General features: G+C 44.6%; 1 protein-coding gene across 1 annotated transcript in view; it reads left to right on the top strand.

The window, feature by feature from the left end:
- The window catches only part of LOC128698807 (peripheral plasma membrane protein CASK-like), a 380387-nt gene that overhangs the window by 249941 nt on the left and 105562 nt on the right, over positions 1–24884 (top strand). The window contains exon 6 of the mRNA XM_070097823.1: positions 11187–11213. Coding sequence (XP_069953924.1) covers positions 11187–11213 — 27 coding nt within the window. The remainder of the gene's footprint in view (positions 1–11186; positions 11214–24884) is intronic.

Raw genomic sequence — 24884 nt, forward strand, 5'->3', positions numbered from 1 at the left:
GCATCACTGTCAATGTGACTCACGAAATCGTAATGACACGATTGCAAACAAACCATACCCCGGACGGGATTGAACCCGCGGTCAGAGAGTCTCAAAACTCCAGCCCGTCGCGTTAGCCACTAGACCAGCTAGCATCACTGTCAATGCCAGGCAGGGCCAGCATCACATGTGGCATCACTGTCAGCTAGTGACAGGCAGGGCCAGCATCACTTGTAGCATCACTGTCAGTACCAGGAAGGGCCAACATCACTTGTCATCACTGTCAGTTAGTGCCAGGCAGGGCCAGCATCACTGCCAGTTAGTGCAAGGCAGGGCCAGCATCACTTGTGGCATCACTGTCAGCTAGTGACAGGCAGGGCCAGCATCACTTGTAGCATCACTGTCAGTACCAGGAAGGGCCAACATCACTTGTCATCACTGTCAGTTAGTGCCAGGCAGGGCCAGCATCACTGCCAGTTAGTGCTAGGCAGGGCCAGCATCACTTGCGACATCACATTCAGTGCCAGACAGGGCCAGCCTCACTGTTAGTGCAAGGCAGGGCCAGCATCACTTGTGGCATCACTGTCAGTGCCAGGCAGGGTCAGCATCACTTGCGGCATCACTGTCAGTGCCAGGCAGGGTCAGCATCACTTGCGGCATCACTGTCAGTGCCAGGCAGGGCCAGCATCACTTGTAGTATCATTGTCAGTGCCGGGCAGGGCCAGTATCACTTGTGGCATCACTGTCAGTGCCAGGCAGGGCCAGCTTCACTTGTGGCATCACTGTCAGTGCCAGGCAAAGCCAGCGTCACTTGTGGCATCACTGTCAGTGCCAGGCAGGGCCAGCATCACTAGTGTCATCACTCAGTGCGGGGCAGGGCCAACATCACTTGTGGCATCACTGTCAGTGCCAGGCAGGGCCAACATCACTTGTGGCATCACTGTCAGTGCTAGGCAGAGCCAGCATCACTTGTGGCATCTGTCAGTGCCAGGCAGGGCCAGCTTCACTTGTGGCATCACTGTCAGTGCCAGGCAGGGCCAACATCACTTGTGGCATCACTGTCAGTGCCAGGCAGAGCCAGCATCACTTGTGGCATCTGTCAGTGCCAGAAAGGGCCAGCATCACTTGCGGCATCACTGTCAGTGCCAGGAAGGGCCAGCTTCACTTGTGGCATCACTGTCAGTGCCAGGCAAAGCCAGCGTCACTTGTGGCATCACTGTCAGTGCCAGGCAAATCCAGCGTCACTTGTGGCATCACTGTCAGTGCCAGGCAGGGCCAGCATCATTTGTGGCATCACTGTCAGTGCCAGGCAGGGCCAACATCACTTGTGGCATCACTGTCAGTGCCAGGCAAAGCCAGCATCACTTGTGGCATCTGTCAGTGCCAGAGAGGGCCAGCATCAATTGCGGCATCACTGTCAGTGCCAGGCAGGGCCAGCATCACTTGTGGCATCACTGTCAGTGCCAGGCACGGTCAGCATCACTTGTGGCATCACTGGCAGTTAGTGGCAGGCAGGACCAGCGTTTCTTGTGGCATCACTGTTAGTGCCAGCCTGGGCCAGCAACACTTGTGACATTACTGTCAGTGCCAGGCAGGGCCAGCATCACTTGTGACATTACTGTCAGTGCCAGGCAGGGCCAGCATCACTTGTGGCATCACTGTCAGTGCCAGGCAGGGCCAGCATCACTTGTGGTATCACTGTCAGTGCCAGGCAGAGCCAGCATCACTTGTGGCATCACTGTCAGTGCCAGGCAGGGCCAGCATCACTTGTGGCATCAGTATCAGTTCCATGCAGGGCCAGCATCACTTGTGGCATCACTGTCAGTGCCAGGCAGGGCCAGTATCACTTGTGACATCACTGTCAGTGCCAGACAGGGTCAGCATCACTTGTGGCATCACTGTCAGTGCCAGGCAGGGCTAGCATCACTTGTGGTATCACTGTCAGTGCCAGGCAGGGTCAGCATCAGTTGTGGCATCACTGGCAATTAGTGCCAGTCAGTGCCAGCATTACTTGTGGCATCACTGTCAGTTCCAGGCAGGGCCAGCAACACTTGTGGCATCACTGTCAGTGCCAGGCACGGCCAGCATCACTTGTGGCATTGCTGTCAGTGCCAAACAGGGCCAGCATCACTTGCGACATCACTGTCAGTGCCAGGCAGGGCCAACATCACTTATGGTATCACTGTCAGTGCCAGGCACGGTCAGCATCACTGGCAGTTAGTGCCAGTCAGGGCCAGCATTACTTGTGACATCACTGTCAGTTCCAGGCAGGGCCAGCAACACTTGTGGCATCACTGTCAGCGCCAGGCAGGGCCAGCATCACTATGGCATCACTGTCAGTGCCAGGCAGGGCCAGCATCACTTGTGGCATCACTGCCAGTGCCAGTTAGGACCAGCATCACTTGTGGCATCACTGTCAGTGCCAGGCTGGGCCAGCATTACTTGTGGCATCACTGTCAGTGCAATGCAGGGCCATCAACACTTGTGGCATCACTGTTAGTGCAAGGCAGGGAGAGCATCACTTGTGGCATCACTCAGTGCTAGGCAGGGCCAGCATCACTTGTGGCATCACTGTCAGTGGAAGGCAGGGCCAGCTTCACTTGTGGCATCACTGCCAGTGCCAGGCACGGTCAGCATCACTTGTGGCATCACTGGCAGTTAGTGGCAGGCAGGACCAGCGTTTCTTGTGGCATCACTGTTAGTGCCAGCCTGGGCCAGCAACACTTGTGGCATCACTCAGTGCTAGGCAGGGCCAGCATCACTTGTGGCATCACTGTCAGTGCCAGGCAGGGCCAGCATCACTTGTGGCATCACTGTCAGTGCCAGGCAGGACCAGCATCACTTCTGGCATCACTGTTAGTGCCAGGCAGGGCCAGCATCACTTGTGGCATCACTGTCAGTGGCAGGGAGGGCCATCAACACTTGTGGCATCACTGTCAGTGGCAGGCAGGGCCAGCATCACTTGTGGCATCACTGTCAGTGGCAGGCAGGGCGAGCATCACTTGTGGCATCACTGTCAGTGCCAGGCAGGGCCAGCTTCACTTGTGGCATCACTGTTAGTGCGAGGCAGGGCCAGCATCACTTGTGGTTGTGGCATCACTGTCAGTGCCATGCAGGGCCAGCATCACTTGCGGTATCACTGTCAGTGCCAGGCAGGGCCAGCATCACTTGCGGTATCACTGTCAGTGCCTGGCAGGGCCAGCATCACTTGTGGCATCACTGTTAGTGGAAGGCAGGACCAGCATCACTTGTGGCATCACTCAGTGCCAGGCAGGGCCAGCATCACTTGTGGCATCACTGTCAGTGCCAGCCAGGGCCAGCATCACTTGTGGCATCACTGCCAGTGGCAGGCAGGGCAGCATCACTTTTGGCATCACTGTCAGTGCCATGCAGGGCCAGCATCACTTGTGACATCACTGTCAGTGCCCGGCAGCGCCAGCATCAGTGGTATCACTGTCAGTGCCAGGCAGGGCCAGCATCGCTTGTGGCATCACTGTCAGTGCCAGGCAGAGCCAGCATCACTTGTGGCATCACTGTTAGTGCAAGGCAGCGCCAGCATCACTTGTGGCATCACTCAGTGCCAGGCAGGGCCAGCATCACTTGTGGCATCACTGTCAGTGCCAGGCAGGGCCAGCATCACTTGTAGCATCACTGTCAGTGCCAGGCATGGCCAGCTTCACTTGTGGCATCACTGTTAGTGCGAGGCAGGGCCAGCATCACTTGTGGTTGTGGCATTACTGTCAGTGCCAGGCAGGGCCAGCATCACTTGTGGCATGACTGTCCGTGCCAGGCAGGGCCAACATCACTTGTGGTATCACTGTCAGTGCCAGGCAGGACCAGCATCACTTGTGGTATCACTGTCAGTGCCAGGCAGGGCCAGCATCACTTGTGGCATGACTGTCCGTGCCAGGCAGGGCCAGCATCACTTGTGGTATCACTGTCAGGGCCAGGCAGGGCCAGCATCACTTGTGGCATCACTGTCAGTGCCAGGCAGGGCCAGCATCACTTGTGGCATCACTGTTAGTGCGAGGTAGGGCCAGCATCACTTGGGGCATCACTGTCAGTGCCAGGCAGGGCCAGCATCACTTGTCGCATCACTGTCAGTGCAAGGCAGGGCTAGCTTCACTTGTGACATCACTGTCTGTGCCAGGCAGGGCCAGCATCACTTGTGGCATTACTGTCAGTGCCAGGCAGGGCCAGCATCACTTGTGGCATCACTCTTAGTCCAAGGCAGGGCCAGCATCACTGTCAGTGCCAGGCAGGGCCAGCATCACTGGTATCACTGTCAGTGCCAGGCAGGGCCAGCATCACTTGTGGCATCACTGTCAGTGCAAGGCAGGGCCAGCATCACTTGTGGCATCACTGTCAGTGCCAGGCAGGGCCAGCATCACTTGTGGCATCACTGTCAGTGCCAGGCAGGGCCAGCATCATTTGTGGCATCACTGTTAGTCCAAGGCAGGGCCAGCATCACTTGTGGCATCACTGTCATTGCCAAGCAGGGCCAGCATCACTTGTGGAATCACTGCCAGTGGCAGGCAGGGCCAGCTTCACTTGTGGCATCACTGTCAGTGCCAGGCAGGACCAGCATCACTTGTGGCATCACTGTCAGTGCCCGGCAGGACCAGCATCACTGGTATCACTGTCAGTGCCAGGCAGGTCCAGCATCACTGGTATCACTGTCAGTGCCAGGCAGGCCCAGCATCACTGGTATCACTGTCAGTGCCAGGCAGGGCCAGCATCACTGGTATCACTGTCAGTGCCAGGCAGGGCCAGCATCACTGGTATCACTGTCAGTGCCGTGCAGGCCCAGCATCACTGGTATCACTGTCAGTGCCAGGCAGGCCCAGCATCACTGGTATCACTGTCAGTGCCAGGCAGGGCCAGCATCACTGGTATCACTGTCAGTGCCAGGCAGGGCCAGCATCACTGGTATCACTGTCAGTGCCAGGCAGGGCCAGCATCACTGGTATCACTGTCAATGCCAGGCAGGGCCAGCATCACTGGTATCACTGTCAGTGCCAGGCAGGGCCAGCATCACTGGTATCTGTCAGTCCCAGGCAGGACCAGCATCACTGGTATCACTGTCACTGCCAGGCAGGCCCAGCATCATTGGTATCACTGTCATTGCCAGGCAGGCCCAGCATCACTGGTATCACTGTCAGTGCCAGGCAGGGCCAGCATCACTGGTATCACTGTCAGTGCCAGGCAGGGCCAGCATCACTGTCAGTGCCAGGCAGGGCGAGCATCTCTGTCAGTGCCAGGCAGGGCCAGCATCACTGTCAGTGCCAGGCAGGGCGAGCATCTCTGTCAGTGCCAGGCAGGGCCAGCATCACTGTCAGTGCCAGGCAGGGCGAGCATCACTGTCAGTGCCAGGCAGGGCCAGCATCACTGGTATCACTGTCAATGCCAGGCAGGGCCAGCATCACTGTCAGTGCCAGGCAGGGCGAGCATCTCTGTCAGTGCCAGGCAGGGCCAGCATCACTGTCAGTGCCAGGCAGGGCGAGCATCTCTGTCAGTGCCAGGCAGGGCCAGCATCACTGTCAGTGCCAGGCAGGGCCAGCATCACTGTCAGTGCCAGGCAGAGCGTGCATCTGTCAGTGCCAGGCAGGGCCAGCATCACTGTCAGTGCCAGGCAGGGCCAGCATCACTGTTAGTGCCAGGCAGGGCGAGCATCACTGTCAGTGCCAGGCAGGGCCAGCATCACTGTCAGTGCCAGGCAGGGCCAGCATCACTGGTATCATTGTCACGTTGTATCTCCAAAACAAAAGTTACTCTTGAATTTTTAATACTTTTTTTACGGAAATGTTGTCCCAGTCAGCATAACTAACACTACCAACCCCCTACCACCATTACCACCATAATACCCCCTACCACCATTACCACCACTACCCCCTACCACCATTACCACCACACCCACTACCACCATTACCACCATACCCACTACCACCATTACCACCACACCCACTACCACCATTACCACCATACCCACTACCACCATTACCACCACTACCCCCTACCACCATTACCACCACTACCCCTACCACCATTACCATCACTACCCCCTACCACCATTACCACCACTACCCCTACCACCATTACCACCACTACCCCCTACCACCATTACCAACACTACCCCCTACCACCATTACCACCACAACACTCCCTACCACCATTACCACCACAACACCCCCTACCACCATTACCACCACAATACCCCGTACCACCATTACCACCACAATACCCCCTTCCACCATTACCACCACAATACCCCCTACTACCATTACCACCACAATACCCCCTACCACCATTACCACCACAATACCCTCTACCACCATTACCACCACAATACCCTCTACCACCATTACCACCGCAATACCCTCTACCACCATTACCACCGCAATACCCCCTACCACCATTACCACCACAATACCCCCTACCACCATTACCACCACAATACCCCCTACCACCATTACCACCATTACCACCGCAATACCCCCTACCACCATTACCACCACAATACCCCCTAACACCATTAACACCACAATACCCCTACCACCATTACCACCACAATACCCCTACCACCATTACCACCACAATACCCCCTACCACCATTACCACCACAATACCCCCTACCACCATTACCACCACAATACCCCCTACCACCATTACCACCACCAGTACCACCACAATACCCCCTACCACCATTACCACCACAATACCGCTTACCACCATTACCACCACAATACCCCCTACCACCATTACCACCACAATACCGCTTACCACCATTACCACCACAATACCCCCTACCACCATTACCACCACAATACCCCTACCACCACAGTACCCCCTACCACCATTACCACCACAATACCCCCTACCACCATTACCACCACAATACCCCCTACCACCATTACCACCACAATACCCCCTACCACCATTACCACCACAATACCCCCGACCACCATTCCCACCACAAGGCCCCCTACCACCATTACCACCGCAATACCCCCTACCACCATTACCACCGCAATACCCCCTACCACCATTACTACCGCAATACCCCCTACCCCCATTACCACCACACTACCCCCTACCACCATTACCACCACAATACCCCCTACCACCATTACCACCACAATACCCCCTACCACCATTACCACCATTACCAATACCCCCTACCACCATTACCACCACAATACCCCTACCACCATTACCACCACAATACCCCCTACCACCATTACCACCGCAATACCCCCTACCACCATTACCACCACAATACCCCCTACCACCCTTACCACCACAATACCCCTACCACAGTACCCCCTACCACCACAATACCCCCTACCACCATTACCACCACAATACCCCCTACCACCATTACCACCACAATACCCCCTACCACCATTACCACCACAATACCCCCTGCCACCATTACCACCACAATACCCCCTACCACCATTACCACCGCAATACCCCCTCCCACCATTCCCACCCCAATACCCCCTACCCCCATTACTACCCCAATACCCCCTACCACCATTACCACCGCAATACCCCTACCACAATTACCACCACAATACCCCCTACCACCATTACCACCACAATACCCCATACCACCATTACCACCGCAATACCCCCTACCACCATTACCACCACAATACCCCTACCACCATTACCACCACAATACCCCCTACCACCATTACCACCGCAATACCCCCTACCACCATTACCACCGCAATACCCCCTACCACCATTACCACCGCAATACCCCCTACCACCATTACCACCACAATACCCCCTACCACCATTACCACCACAATACCCCCTACCACCATTACCACCACAATACCCCCTACCACCATTACCACCACAATACCCCTTACCACCATTAAACTACAATACCCTTTACCACCATTACCACCACAATACCCCCTACCACCATTACCACCACAATACCCCCTACCACCATTACCACCACAATACCCCCTACCACCATTACCACCACAATACCCCTACCACCGTTACCACCACAATACCCCCTACCACCGTTACCACCACAATACCCCCTACCACCAATACAACCACAATACCCCCTGCCTCCATAACCACCATAATACCCCCTACCACCATTACCACCACAATACCCCTTACCACCATTACCACCACAATACCCCCTACCACCATTACCACCACAATACCCCCTACCACCACAATACCCCCTACCACCATTACCACCCCAATACCCCCTACCACCATTACCACCACAATACCCCCTACCACCACAATACCCCTACCACCATTACCACCACAATACCCCTTACCACCACAATACCCCTTACCACCACAATACCCCTAACCACCATTACCACCACAATACCCCCTACCACCATTACCACCACAATACTCCCTACCACCATTACCTCCACAATACCCCCTACCACCACAAAATCCCCTACCACCATTACCACCACAATATCCCCTACCACCATTACCACCACAATACCTTCCTACCACCATTACCACCACAATACCCCTCTACCACCAAAATACCCCCTACCACCACTACCACCACAATATCCCCTTCCACCATTACCACCAGAATACCTTCCTACCACCATTACCACCACAATACCCCTACCACCATTACCACCACAATACCTTCCTACCAGCACTATACCTTCCTACCACAATACCCCCTACCACCATTACCACCACAATACCCCCTACCACAATTACCACCACAATACCCTCTACCACCATTACCACCACAATACCCTCTACCACCATTACCACCACAATACCCCCAACCACCATTACCACCACAATACCCCCTATCACCATTACCACCACAATACCTCCCTACCACCATTACCACCACAATACCCCATTCCACCATTACCACAATACCCCTACCCACTATTACCACTACAATACCCCCTACCACCATTACCACCACAATACCCCCCAACAACCATTACCACAATACCCCCTACCACCATTACTACCACAATACCCCCTACCACCATTACCACCACAATACCCCCTACCACTATTACCACCACAATACCCCCTACCACCGTTACCACCCCAATACCCCCTACCACCGTTACCACCCCAATACCCCTACCACCATTACCACCACAATACCCTCAACCACCATTACCACCACAATACCCTCAACCACCATTACCACCACAATACCCCCTACCACCATTACCACCACAATACCTCCCTACCACCAATACCACCACAATACCCCCTACCACCATTACTACCACAATACCCCCTTTCCACCATTGCCACCACAGTACCCCCCTACCACCATTACCACCACAATTCTTCCTATCACCATTACCACCACAATATCCCCTACCACCATTATCGCTACTTTATCCCCTTCCACCATTACCACCACTTTATCCCCTACCACCATTACCACCTCTTTATGCCCTACCACCATTGCCATCACTGTACCCCCTACCATCATTACCACCACTTTACCTCACCTACAAGCATTAGCACCACTCTACCTCACCTACAGGTAGTACCAACACTACCTCACCTACAAGTATTGTCACCACACTACCCCACCTACAAGTATTACCACTACAATACCCCACCCACAAGTATTAGCACCACTCTACCTCACCTACAAGTATTAGCACCACTCTACCTCACCTACACTTGTTAGCACCACTCTACTTCACCTACAATTATTACCACCACTCGACCCCACCTACAACTGTTAGCACCACTCTACCTCACCTACAGTTGTTAGCACCACTCTACCTCATCTACAAGTGTTACCACCACTCTACCTCACCTACAGTTGTTAGCACCACTCTGCCTCGCCTACAAATATTACCACCACTCTACCTAACGTACAGTTGTTGGCACCACTCTACCTCACCTACAGTTGTTTGCACCAATCTACCTCACCTACAGTTGTTAGCACCACTCTACCTCACCTACAAGTATTACCACCACTCTACCTTACCTACAGTTGTTAGCACCACTCTACCTCACCTACAGTTGTTAGCACCACTCTACCTCACCTCCAAGTATTACCACCACTCTACCTCACATCCAAGTATTACCACCACTCTACCTCACCTACAAGTATTACCACCGCTTTACCTCACCTACAAGTATTACCACCACTCTACCTCACCTACCAGCATTTTTATGTTCGAGTGGACAGTTAAGACAAGTATAGAAACAGGAGACCTGTTATCATGGCAGTGTTTATCTCACACGATGCGTTATCAAGGATTTGACGAATCTTATAGTTAAAACGTTGTGACACTTAACGGTCTCCTTGTGAGAGAGACTGCAGTGAAACCCTTATTAACACGTTTCGTCCAGGATGGACGTCATCACATATATTTTATTAAGTGCGAAACGTCACAACAAAGGTTTCACTGCAAGCTTAGTGTTTGTCTCACCACCTCTGGGTCCAGACCATCGTTCATCCAGGTCTCCTTGTTGACATATTTGACTTTTTCCAGCTCACACCACAAGAACAGTAATAAAAAATGTAACCATTTCACCGACACATCCTCGACTATATTTACTAATGAATACTCCGCCGTCTGTACCACAATGCTATCATATCTCTCATTGTTACCCCCATCTACACTGTCAGATTGCCTTCACATCCACCACTGCTACACGACCTCATCCATTACCGTTACCAACACACTTATATACATTAACGTGCACACTCTGGCTGCCTCCACACAACCATATCAACCACATTTTGCAACTTCCATGCTGCTACATTTTCAATATTTAGCATTACACTGACACGTACACCAGTCCTACACTGACACGTAAACCAGTACCACACTGCCACATTCATTGGTATCCTTGTGATACTAACTACACAGTCATATTCACCACCTACCTCGCTATTGACCACACTACCACCGTTATCATCCACAAAACCCAATATGATTTGTCCATTACAACCGCCGCTATGCTGGCTACCATAATTACATGCTCTTATCATCGTACTTTACATATCGCTACTGTTGCCATATTGACCACCATTACCATGCTTAAACACATCATCTCAGTGTTACACAACCAATACCACCATAGTCACCACAAGCACATGCAGATAACCATAACCCACTAGTTGCATACAACCATGGCGGCCTACCCTTGCATCGGTCCCCATTGACAACTGTATCTCTGTCTTTCAGTGTCAACTCTCTGTCCCCCTCAGTTGGGTAAATATTGTCCTGGTACCGTAGCGTGGTAATCTCTCCTTTGTCCTCTACAACTAGAGTTTGATCTCAAAATCTCTCCTCGGGATCGGCCTGCCTACCTATACCGTCGTGGCTCAGCGGCAGCTGGGTGACGGAGGTGATCCAAGAGGGATTTTCTGACAAACCATATTAGATGTTTTACATAATTAAGATTCCACGGAAAGGCAGTAGACTTGTAAAAGTTGTGGACGCTTCGAGTTTTTAATAATCAGTATAACGGCATCTTACCGTATTTTTCCTTTAGCAATAACATTATGCAAATAAATGTATTCATATATTAGTAATTTAAGACATAAGAAAACTCGTGCCCTTTCCGTAGGACCTTGACTATGTTATGGTTCCCCTTCGCACACAGCACTGTTCAGCTACATTTTCTCTGATTAATGTTTAGGACATTTTCGTTCCACGGATCGAACTATTATATTCAATTTTTTTTTTTTTTTTTTTTTTTTTTTTGCTATTTTTATCTCGGAAAGAAAAATGTAAAAATCTACAAAATATACAAGAGTGGATTCTATTTCAAAATATGCACATACAAGACATGTTTTCACAATCACGTAATTCATGAGCTTTTTTTTTTCTATCAATACTATATCAATATATTACTTAACTTTGTTTGAAGCTTGACTACCCCAAGGCACTCGCTGCGTCACATTGACATTCACCATAACATCAGTTTATACCGATAGATCTACACTGCATGTGCTCTTTCTTTGCTTACACTTACCAGTGTTGCTGTTCACCTCTTGCTTTCTTGGATGCATGTCTTTAATTATTTGCATGTTAAATATTATTAAATGTTTTTTATATAATAATGCCCGTAAAATTATATATATATATATATATATATATATATATATATATATATATATATATATAGAGAGAACAAATGGATTTGTCAGTTAAAAATAGGAGAGGAGAGTTATTAAATGGAGAGTTAGAGGTATTGGGAAGATGGAGGGAATATTTTGAGGAATTGTTAAATGTTGATGAAGATAGGGAAGCTGTGATTTCGTGTATAGGGCAAGGAGGAATAACATCTTGTAGGAGTGAGGAAGAGCCAGTTGTGAGTGTGGGGGAAGTTCGTGCGTCAGTAGGTAAAATGAAAGGGGGTAAGGCAGCCGGGATTGATGGGATAAAGATAGAAATGTTAAAAGCAGGTGGGGATATAGTTTTGGAGTGGTTGGTGCAATTATTTAATAAATGTATGGAAGAGGGTAAGGTACCTAGGGATTGGCAGAGAGCATGTATAAAGGCAAAGGGGATAAAAGAGAGTGCAAAAATTATAGGGGGATAAGTCTGCTGAGTATACCTGGTAAAGTGTATGGTAGAGTTATTATTGAAAGAATTAAGAGTAAGACGGAGAATAGGATAGCAGATGAACAAGGAGGCTTTAGGAAAGGTAGGGGGTGTGTGGACCAGGTGTTTACAGTGAAACATATAAGTGAACAGTATTTAGATAAGGCTAAAGAGGTCTTTGTGGCATTTATGGATTTGGAAAAGGCGTATGACAGGGTGGATAGGGGGGCAATGTGGCAGATGTTGCAGGTGTATGGTGTAGGAGGTAGGTTACTGAAAGCAGTGAAGAGTTTTTACGAGGATAGTGAGGCTCAAGTTAGAGTATGTAGGAAAAAGGGAAATTATTTCCCAGTAAAAGTAGGCCTTAGACAAGGATGTGTGATGTCACCGTGGTTGTTTAATATATTTATAGATGGGGTTGTAAGAGAAGTAAATGCGAGGGTATTGACAAGAGGCGTGGAGTTAAAAGATAAAGAATCACACACAAAGTGGGAGTTGTCACAGCTGCTCTTTGCTGATGACACTGTGCTCTTGGGAGATTCTGAAGAGAAGTTGCAGAGATTGGTGGATGAATTTGGTAGGGTGTGCAAAAGAAGAAAATTAAAGGTGAATACAGGAAAGAGTAAGGTTATGAGGATAACAAAAAGATTAGGTGATGAAAGATTGAATATCAGATTGGAGGGAGAGAGTATGGAGGAGGTGAATGTATTCAGATATTTGGGAGTGGACGTGTCAGCGGATGGGTCTATGAAAGATGAGGTGAATCATATAATTGATGAGGGAAAAAGAATGAGTGGTGCACTTAGGAGTCTGTGGAGACAAAGAACTTTGTCCTTGGAGGCAAAGAGGGGAATGTATGAGAGTATAGTTTTACCAACGCTCTTATATGGGTGTGAAGCATGGGTGATGAATGTTGCAGCGAGGAGAAGGCTGGAGGCAGTGGAGATGTCATGTCTGAGGGCAATGTGTGGTGTGAATATAATGCAGAGAATTCGTAGTTTGGAAGTTAGGAGGAGGTGCGGGATTACCAAAACTGTTGTCCAGAGGGCTGAGGAAGGGTTGTTGAGGTGGTTCGGACATGTAGAGAGAATGGAGCGAAACAGAATGACTTCAAGAGTGTATCAGTCTGTAGTGGAAGGAAGGCGGGGTAGGGGTCGGCCTAGGAAAGGTTGGAGAGAGGGGGTAAAGGAGGTTTTGTGTGCGAGGGGCTTGGACTTCCAGCAGGTATGCATGAGCGTGTTTGATAGGAGTGAATGGAGACAAATGGTTTTTAATACTTGACGTGCTGTTGGAGTGTGAGCAAAGTAACATTTATGAAGGGGTTCAGGGAAACCGGCAGGCCGGACTTGAGTCCTGGAGATGGGAAGTACAGTGCCTGCACTCTGAAGGAGGGGTGTTAATGTTGCAGTTTAAAAACTGTAGTGTAAAGCACCCTTCTGGCAAGACAGTGATGGAGTGAATGATGGTGAAAGTTTTTCTTTTTCGGGCCACCCTGCCTTGGTGGGAATCGGCCAGTGTGATAATAATAATAATAATATATATATATATATATATATATATATATATATATATATATATATATATATATATATATATATATATATATGAAATAAGATCACAGTAAACAGGTGATATCAGAATATGCAGAATAACCACTGTGAAAAAACAGTCAAATTCCAAGAGCTTTCGTGATTTTTCATTGGCTATTATGCACGCGCGCGCGCGCGCGCACACACACACACACACACACACACACACACACACACACACACACACACACACACACACACACACACACACACACACACACACACACACACACACGTACGTACGTACGTTTCCATTAGAACTGGACATTTTCACTCTTCTGAAACGGTGTTAAAGGAGAGTGAAAATGGTTAAAACAAGGTTTTCAAAATAGCTAGGGACTCACTGTCAGTAATACTTGAAGCTTTACTGTAGATAGTAGAAGTATGACTATATTTAAAATTGTTAGCCTTACCAGAGCATCAAGCAGTTTTTAATCACCGATGTAGGTAGGTCAAAGATGAGTGATACTTGTAGGTGAATGGTTCAGGGAACCGACACGGTGACAAATTAGACACATGTGCAACTCTAGGGTATCTTTAATGTGGTCAGTCCATCAATCTTGAATATAATGCAGCATATGTGCGGAGAAGTACCTTATATACCGTAGGCAGGAGAGGTGCAGCAGTTGTAGGTGGTGTCACATTTGTTCAATGTGGAAGTAAGTCGTGCCCAAGGGTTAGGCGAGCGAAGAATTCCCAAGTATTAAGATCCCTCAAGGTTGAGGGACTGATTACCTCATTCTCCTTCTGTTCTTCACGATTCTCCTTTGTATGGACTGATGAAGCCGCTGTGTGGCGAAACCTTTCCTCATTAAAGATACCCAAGAGTTGCACATGTTTCTAACTTATCATTAGTGATACTGAAAACCAGTGAGAAAAATTAAGGAGGCAATACTGTTGTGTTGATCAGAATAATTACCAGCAAATACAGTGTTGATCACTGCTTCATCTACAGATTGCATCATTCCCGTCAGGTTGCTCCGGGAGTTGCATGATCGCAGCACATACGAATTATGGTTAATCTAGTGCTGAACGCAGTTACGGATATTCTTGTATCTAAGAAAACTTCTTGATACTTGACGAAATTAAGCCCTTCTTTGTTGTATCCCAACCTGCCTTGAAAAAGAAGGTTGTCGTTGATAACTCCCTCTGTCTTTTCTTTGACAAAGCGGTCATCAGAAGCTACTGTTTTGTTTCGACTAAACAGTCTCTGCGCTGAAGCAGCGAATATACGATGGTGTTAAAACTGAAGTTGAAGACTTCATTCAGTATAAATAAAAGCGGACATAGTTTGGAAGTCTGTTTGCGAGAATTTTCCCAGTTTTTCCTTCGTTTCGGTTCGACATTGTCAGCGAGCGTCCAGTGGTGAAATGACGGCAAGAGTCCCTGAGACTCATCTTCAGGATTTTCAAATGTGAAATCAACTCTACCAACCAGTTACCTACTGATGCAGTTAGATCTATCCCAACAACTATTGTCCTCAGTTATTGTCTCCCCACACTGGCAGCATCATGCTGGGAGCTTCTCTGGCGCTCCAAGCAATTGACACAGTCCTCGAAGAAAAATCTGAAAAACCTGAAGATGGAACAGAGAATTGATGATTTGGATGCCCACGATGCCGTATCTCATTCCACAAGGTACCTGACCGTGCCTAGGTTAACATGTTTCTTGAAGTGTGGCACCTCCTTCGACATCCGAAAACTAGGTGAATATGCCCCTTCAACGAGGGTTCCTTAACTCTATTAAAGGATTATTGATCCAAGGAATTGGAGTTCCCTTGGATTAAATTTGATTCCTTTCTCCAGAAATTGAATGACCCCTATGAGTATAGCGTTTCCCCATTATCACAGTAATTTGTGGATGCGACGAACTTCTTAAGTCAATGTTCAGGAAAATTTCCATCTTGTATAATGGATGACGAAAGAGATGAGGCAATGTTATCTGTTAGACTGGTGAAAGTGGAGGATAGAATCCAAAAGATAACACAGATAGCATTGCCCGTATTCTTATTTCTGAATATTGCATCTAGCAGACTAGTAGGAAAGTTATTCTAACAGTGTTGGGGAGTTTTTTGGGTTTCAAGCTCAATGAAAGTTTAAATCACTGGTATATCGCTGCAGCTTCCCTAAGTTGACCATTTCCTAAGGATCATAAATATCACTGGTAAAGCCCCTTAGTACAGAGTATCATCAAATAATATCTGAATGTCAAAACTTGCGTCCTAGCAGTGATGACATTACATGTTGGAGATTTCCTATTGGCTGTTCCTTATCCCTCCCTGTGCATTTTGTTCTGGTGACCTAATGTTCATTGCACACTCGTGTATCTGCTGTAGTGCATCAGCAGTCTAGTTTGGCATCGATAGTCCCATTTGCTGTAGATCAAAGCGAGAGAACGTAAAGCGTGAAGACGATGATAGTATCTTTACAAGCCTCGCCACTAACCGATGTCATTTTTATGACATTGGTATCGGTTAAAAAACAGCTGATACCAGCCGATACTTTCTAACCTATTAATGTTACATGTGTGCTATAAAATATCAGCCTTATCATTCTACCTTACACACACACACACACACACACACTATCAATAAGTGCCTTTGATAACCAAACCAAGTAATGAGTAACGACATCTCAAAAAATTAAATTGTTTAATATTTGTCCTTGCGAATTGTGGTATTTAATACCCATTGTGCATATATTGAACATGCTCATTGTAATTTTAAAAATAAAAAATATGGGAAAATATCGGTATCAGCCAAAAATTAGGCATCGTTATCGGTATCATTATTGGCCAAGATTTTGGTATCGGCCCGTCCCTAATCTTAAGGACATGCCCTGTCTCAGGGAACTGGATGAAGATTTCGAAACAAGTGTTAATCCATCACAAATGTTATGCATAATGTATGCACGGAAATAGACTTTCCTGCCAAAAATATGAGGCAAACAATAAAGTTTTCCTGTATCCATATTATTCTCTCGGATTATGGGAGTTCTCTGTTATCACTAGAGTTAGTACACATGTGTAGGACTGAAGTATTCTGGTGGGTACACCCAACATGCTGTTTTAGTGACTATATAATGCTGTACACTAACGGGCCCCTTCAAGGCTGGCGACATTGCAGACCTGGAGAGTGTATAAAGAACTTTCACGGCACACATAAGTACGATAAGGCACCTAAACTACTGGGAACAGTTGAAGGTCCTTGATCTGTATTCCCTCGAACGTAGGCGAGAGAGATACATGATAATATACACTTGGAAGATCCTGGAGGGATTGGTACACGAAAATCACTCCCTATGAAAGCAAAAGACTCGGCAGGAGATCCAACATTCCCCCGATGAAAAGCAGGGGTGCCACGAGTACATTGAGAGACAACACAGTAAGTGTCCGGGGCCCAAGACTGTTCAGTTGCTTCCCAGTATACATAAGGAGGATTACCAATAGACCCCTGGCTGTCTTCAAGAAGGCACTGAACAGGCACCTAAAGTCAGTACCTGACCAACCGGCTGTGGTTCGTACGTCAGCTTGCGTGCGGCCAACAGTAACAGCCTGGTTGATCTGACCCTGATCCACCATGATGCCTAGTCTCAGACCGGGCGTTGACCCCCGAAACCCTCTCCAGGTAAACTCCAGGTAATTATATATATATATAAATGAGAGTGAGAGAGATCGCAGTCAGCAGGATTCAGACCCACGTTAGGGAGGTTGGCAAGGTTCCCCAAGTGACGTTCTAGACCACTTGGCTACACATGCCTCAAAAGCTGGGCAGCTTTTTTTTACAAGTCATGTTCCTTTTCCAGCCCGGGCACACCAGTGGGCCTCAAGTATGGTTTCAAGCTATTTCATTCGCTTCGTGTATGTTCTGACCTCACAAGCGATTTTTATATCAATGCACCATGCAGAAACAAGCGGGTATATACAGAGAAAGGTTATCTCTCAGTCCACAGCAGGATTCGAAACTGCACATGCTGCATCAAAGTGCTAAGTACTTTAGCCACACAGCCAGACCCTTGAGAAACTTGTACACGACACATGTCCTGCCAGTCATTGAGTACACTGCCCCAGTATGGAGCCCATACCCGGTAAAGCGGCTAGAATTGAAAGGGATGCATTATGAAGATAGGTTGAAATAATCCAACCTGAAGAGCACAGAGGAGAAAAGGACAAGGGAAAACATGATTAATGCTTACAGAATCTTAAGAGGAATCGATAGGATTGATAGGTACACTGAAATAGGAGAACCAAGATCAAGGAACAGAGGTGGAAACTGAAGACAGATGTTAAGAAGCATTTCTTTAGGCTCAGGGTGGTTGAAAACTGGATGAGGCAGTGTGGTCGAGGCAAACTCAGCACACAGCTTCAGGAGTTGATATAATAAGGGTTAGGAGCCCAAAAGTCATTGATATTGATCAAGGTGGCTTAATTAAAAGACGGGACCACAAGCTAAGTATTGACCTCCGCAAAAGCAAATCGGCGAGTGTACACGCGCTCTCTCTCTCTCTCTCGCACGCACACACACACACACACACACACACACACACACACACACACACACACACACACACACACACACACACACACACACACACACACACACTCACTCACTCACTCACTTTCACTCACTAAAATATAGCTGATGAAATGGATCAAAAATTACATACATGGAACAGGAAAGAATAAGATTGCCGAGTTGAGAAGGGAACTGTTGGAAGTGTGGATAAGGTGGTTAACATTGTATCTTGAAAAAAGTTGGAATGAATTTTATTAAGATTGAGAAGTATATAATGTCGTGTCGAATAGGTAAAACTTGCTATTTTGGCTTAATTAACAACCCTCTTTTTGCCGAATAAGGCAAGCGAAAATTTGTGTATGCAATAATTTCGCAAAAATCATTCTGAACCTAATGGAAAAAATATATTTTGTATTTATTATTAAATTATTGTAAACTTATCTAAAATGTATTTAATTGGATTAGGCTAAATTAAATTGAGCTTGTTTTAAAAAGTTTAGGTAAGTTTTCTAATTTTTTTTGTACAAAATTATTAATTTTTATGTTAACATAAATGAAAAAAGTATATGTTTAAACGTATAAGAACTATTTTTTAGAAAGCTCTTAATTTTAAATGAGTTCTTGCTAATTGACCAGTTTTACCTATTTGGCACATATATATATATATATATATATATATATATATATATATATATATATATATATATATATATATATATATATATATATATATATATATATATATCGTGCCGAATATGTAAAACTGGTCAATTAGCAAGAACTCATTTAAAATTAAGTCCTTTCTAAAATTTTCTCTTATACGTTTAAAGATATATATTTTTCATTGATATTGATGTAAAAATTTAGAATTTTGCACCAAAAGGAACTTAGAAAACTTACCTAACCTTATTATAACAAGCTCAATTTATTTTAGCCTAACCCAACTAAGTATATTTTAGATTTGTTTACAATAATTTAATACTAAACAAACACAGGGAAATATATTTTTTTTCGTTAGGTCCAGAATGATTTTGGCGAAATTATTGCATACACGAATTTTAGCTTGTCCTATATGGCAAGATGAGCGTTGCTATTTAAGCCAAGATCGCAGGTTCTGCCTATTCGGCACGACATATATATATATATATATATATATATATATATATATATATATATATATATATATATATATATATATATATATATATATATATAATATATATATATATAATGTCGTGCCGAATATGTAAAACTGGTCAATTAGCAAGGACTCATTTAAAATTAAGTCCTTTCTAAACTTTTCTCTTATACGTTTAAAGATATATTTTTTTCATTAATGTTAATGTAAAAAAATTTAATTTTGGACCAAAAGGATCTTAGAAAACTTACCTAACCTTATTATAACAAGCTCAATTTATTTTAGCCTAACCCAACTAAATATATTTTAAATACGTTTACAGTAATTTAGTACTAAACAAACGCAATCAAATATATTTTTTTCGTTAGGTTCAGAATGATTTTGGCGAAATTATTGCATACACAAATTTTCGCTTGTCCTATATGGTAAGATGAGCGTTGCTATTTAAGCCAAGATCGCAAGTTCTGCCTATTCGGCACGACATATATATATATATATATATATATATATATATATATATATATATATATATATATATATATATATATATATATATATATATATGCAATAAGATCACAGTAAACAGGTGATTTCAGAATATGCAAAACAACCACTCTGAAAGAATAGAGAAATTCCAAGCGCTTTCGTGACTACTCACATTATCAAGGAACTATAATGTGAGTGGTCACGAAAGCGCTTGGAATTTCTCTATTCTTTCAGAGTGGTTGTTTTGCATATATATATATATATATATATATATATATATATATATATATATATATATATATATATATATATATATATATATATATATATATGGACAGTACCTAAAGATTAACAAAGCACATGTTAAGTTCTTTGCACAACAGAAAACGGAACAAGGGTGTGTGTATTAATTATAAGGATACAAGTATAACAGGTAATGTGTATAACTGAATTATTATTGAAGGTGTGATGGGAAAGACAGTAAAGATGATCGCTGAGGATGAAGGAGGATATAAAAGGAGAAACTGACGTGTTGATCGTGTTGGAATTAAAGCTTTTAAGCGAATTGAGAGTAAAGGAAAAGAACGATTTGCATTTATGGATTTGGTAAAGATAAGGTGGACAGAAAATTGATGTGAATGGTATTGCAAATATAGGTAATTGGAGATATACAGAGGCTGTAAAGGGTTATTATTGGGAGAGTGAGGCTTGGTTTATCGTATTGAAGAAACCGACACTTTTTCTAGTGAAGATTTTTAATAGGGATGTGTGTTGACATACTTAAGAAAGTCGAATATATCGTTTATAAATTAAAAGTTGTTAAAGGGAGATTATTTCCCAGTAAAAGTAGGCCTTAGACAAGGATGTGTGATGTCATCGTGGTTGTTTAATATATTTATAGATGGGGTTGTAAGAGAAGTAAATGCAACAGGCGTGGAGTTAAAAGATAAAGACACGTGCTGTGACACGTGTAATAAGATTCATAAAAGAAGTTGCAGAAGTTGGTCGAACGATCTGGACGGATGTGTAAAAGAAGGAAACTAAAAGTAGGGAGAAAATAGCAAGGTTAGGAGAGTAAGAAGTCTAGGGAATGAAAGATTTAATGTCAGATAAGTGAATGTATTCAGATACCTGGGAGTGAAGGTGTCGGAACACAAGGTCCTGTGAAGCTTAAATCGAATCATGAGATAGATGAGGGAAAGAAAATGGCAAGAATAAGCCAAACCGGTGAGCTAGGCCTTAAAAAAGCAATGGTCTTTTCTGCCGAATAAGCAGAGTAAATTTTTGTTTATGCTATAAATCTGCTAAAATCAATCTCAAATAATGAAAAATGTATGTATTGTAGTTAAAGTAATATTAAGTAAATTTAAAACGAACTATGATATATTTAGTAGAATTTAGTTTGTGGTAAATGGTTTGAACACCGACAAGTTGAAGACTGAGACACTTGTGTGACATTTGGGAATCTTTATTAAGGAAACATTTCGCCACACAGTTGCTTCATCAGTCCAGTATTCCACTGTGATCCCCTCGACTCTTGCTTCCACTCACCTGACTACAGTATGTAAGTGACCATATACTGTACTTTTACAAGAGTGATGGACTGAACACATTAATTCAAGGCTGAGGGACTGATTACCTCAAACTCCTCCTCTCCTTACCTGTTTCTACTTTGTATTGGACTGATAAAGCCACTGGGTGGCGAAACGTTTCCTTAAAAAAGATTCCCATGTGTTGCATAAGTGTCTCAGTCTTCAGATTTTAGAACTGTAGTTTCGGTTAGGTAAGGTTTCTAAGTTAGCTTTGGTCAAAAAAAAAAAAAAAAAAATTTACATCGTTGTCAATAAAGACAATGTCTGAAAAAAGAAAATATGACAAAGTCCAATTTTAAAGAGATTATTGGCCTATATATATATATATATATATATATATATATATATATATATATATATATATATATGATATATATATATATATATATATATATGATATATATATATATATATATATATATATATGATATATATATATGATGTATATATATATATATATATATATATATATATGTATATATATATATATATATATATATATATATATATATATATATAGAGAGAGAGAGAGAGAGAGAGAGAGAGAGAGAGAGAGAGGTATCACCTCTGGAACTGTACTAGGGACCTTCACCCTCAGAGAAAAGAATCACCTTCAGGGAAAACTCAAGGTTCTCCCCGAAGCTGTTTGAATATTGTCTTCTCCTACCACCCCCTATACTCTATATTCTAAGTAGACATTATTTAAAGACAGAATACATTGACAAAATGCAGTAGGGAGCAGAAAAACATAGCATCTCAGAGCTATATCTCGAATACTTCGTCCAGCTCCCCGACGGTGGCCTGCGTGCCCAGAATGCTGCAGGCACTTCCCCTCTGGATCGCAACGCTGAGTCTCTGAAATAGGAAGCTGGCCGTGCTGTGATCCTTGGTTTCTGGGATGTGTTTTTCACCCAGCTCTTTGAGGAACCTTAGAGCACACTTTCCCCATGCCCCAAGGGTCTCCGATCCTACTGGGATGAAGTTATAGCAAAGGGGAAGGCCTTCATATTTGCGGGTCTTCTGGGTCTCCCTGTAGCTGGCGGATCCACCCCTTCAGCTTCAGAGTATGGCAAGTAGGTGTCTGCGAATGTGGCGGCACAGGTGTAGTCCCAGGCAATCTGCTTACCATCCTTCCAGGGTAGCATAGTGGCTCCATTAGGACGCTTTTGACTTCCGTCAGACCTTTGTACTTGGGGTTCCCGTTGAGCTGCGCAACGGGCTGTGGCGAGGCTTCTCTTTATGATGTCGTTGACCTCCTCATGTCTAGCATACTTCCCTTCTGATGTGTGTCATACGGAGACCATATATATATGTCGTGCCGAATAGGTCAAAACTTTCAGCGCTCTTCTTGCCGAATAAGGCAGTAATTTCGCAAAAATCATTCTGAACCTAACAAAAAAAATATATTTCATTGTGTTTGTTTATTATTAAATTATTGTAAACTTGTCTAAAATATATTTAGTTGGATTAGGCTAAATTAAACTGCGCTTGTTATAATAAGGTTAAGTAAGCTTTCTAAGGTTCTTTTGGTACAAAATTATTTTTTTTATATTAACATACATTAAAAATATATATCTTTAACCGTATAAGAGAAAATTTTAGAAAGGCCTTAATTTTATACGAGTTCTTGCTAATTAACCAGTTTTGCCTATTAGGCACGACATATATATGTATACAGTAAGATCACAGTAAACAAGTGATATACAACATGCAAAATAACCACAGTGAAAAAATAGTGAAATTCCAAGCACATTCGTAATTTTTCACATTATCAGGGAATAGTAAAAATAATAAGAGAACAGAAGACTTTTGAGGCCGAGATTGCAACTCACTTATGACCTCACACACGAAGTGTGCACAATCTGAGTGCTCGCTAATCAAATGTAATGATTTTAACCTCTATTCAAATATGTTTTACATATGGAAAATGCATTGCAATTTTAAAAACGCACATTACTGTCATAATTAAAACATTGACTAGTATGACATTTGGCGATGAATTGAGGAAACGCACTTGGAGAGGAAAACAATAAGCCAGTAGCTCATGAGAATCCAGGAGTATACTAAATTCCTTGGTAACTGTGTGACATTGCATAGAAATGTGTCATGAACTTCCAACTAGGATTGTGGAACACACAGTCCGTTAGTACGGAAAACTGGACCTTCGCACGTAAGACACGCACAAGATAAAAAAATAAAGCAACCCTAATTAAAACTAAACCCAGTTTAACAGTTTGAAAGGTGAATGAATTCCTGCTTCGAATTTCAAAACTTCGCCATGAAGAAATTGATTTGAGCTCCAGACTTCAGGTTCCTGCGACCTGACCACACACCTGTAAGTACTCTTATGTAAGAACATAAGAACAGATGCTTGGCAGTTCCATGCTCTACCTGGCGTCCAGCTGTTATGTGACTTCCTCCTTAACATATATGTGAGCCTTGGATTTACCCATTATATAAACTCAACATGTTTTTCCTTCTCCTGTTCTGCTGAAGGCTCTCTCCATTTGGATTTCCTCAATTTACTGTCATAAATTTATTATTTGACATCTACATAGCTTAAATATTTTAACATCAAATTATCCAGCTCAAATATATTCAGAAAAAAATAGTTTGTGACTGGAAAATGCTGAGGTTAACGTTTCTCCCAAGTCTGAGTCCATATTTTCCGCACAACTTGTTGAAAAACTATTGACTGCTCAGCCGCTTTCATTAACTTTCAGTTTTAACGAGGAAAGTTACCTCTTCATAACTTGTATTTGTAATTAGCAAAAGCATTTAATCAAATTTCCAAGAAAAGGGAGATAAAAGTTTGAAAATCATCTTAGGTTGCTGATTTTATGTTTTGAGTGAAGGTAACGAGAGATAGAAACATTACGAGAATGATAACAACGGAGAGGAAATTACCGACGATTAAGGTAAGAGCACTTGTTAAATGAGGAGCAGTAAGAGAGAAGACTAAATATGGTCAACAGCTGACGGAAAAACTTAATGGATTACCTTAGGATGAGCCGC

Source organism: Cherax quadricarinatus, chromosome 59, assembly GCF_038502225.1.
Source record: "Cherax quadricarinatus isolate ZL_2023a chromosome 59, ASM3850222v1, whole genome shotgun sequence".
In the NCBI taxonomy this organism is placed as follows: domain Eukaryota; kingdom Metazoa; phylum Arthropoda; class Malacostraca; order Decapoda; family Parastacidae; genus Cherax; species Cherax quadricarinatus.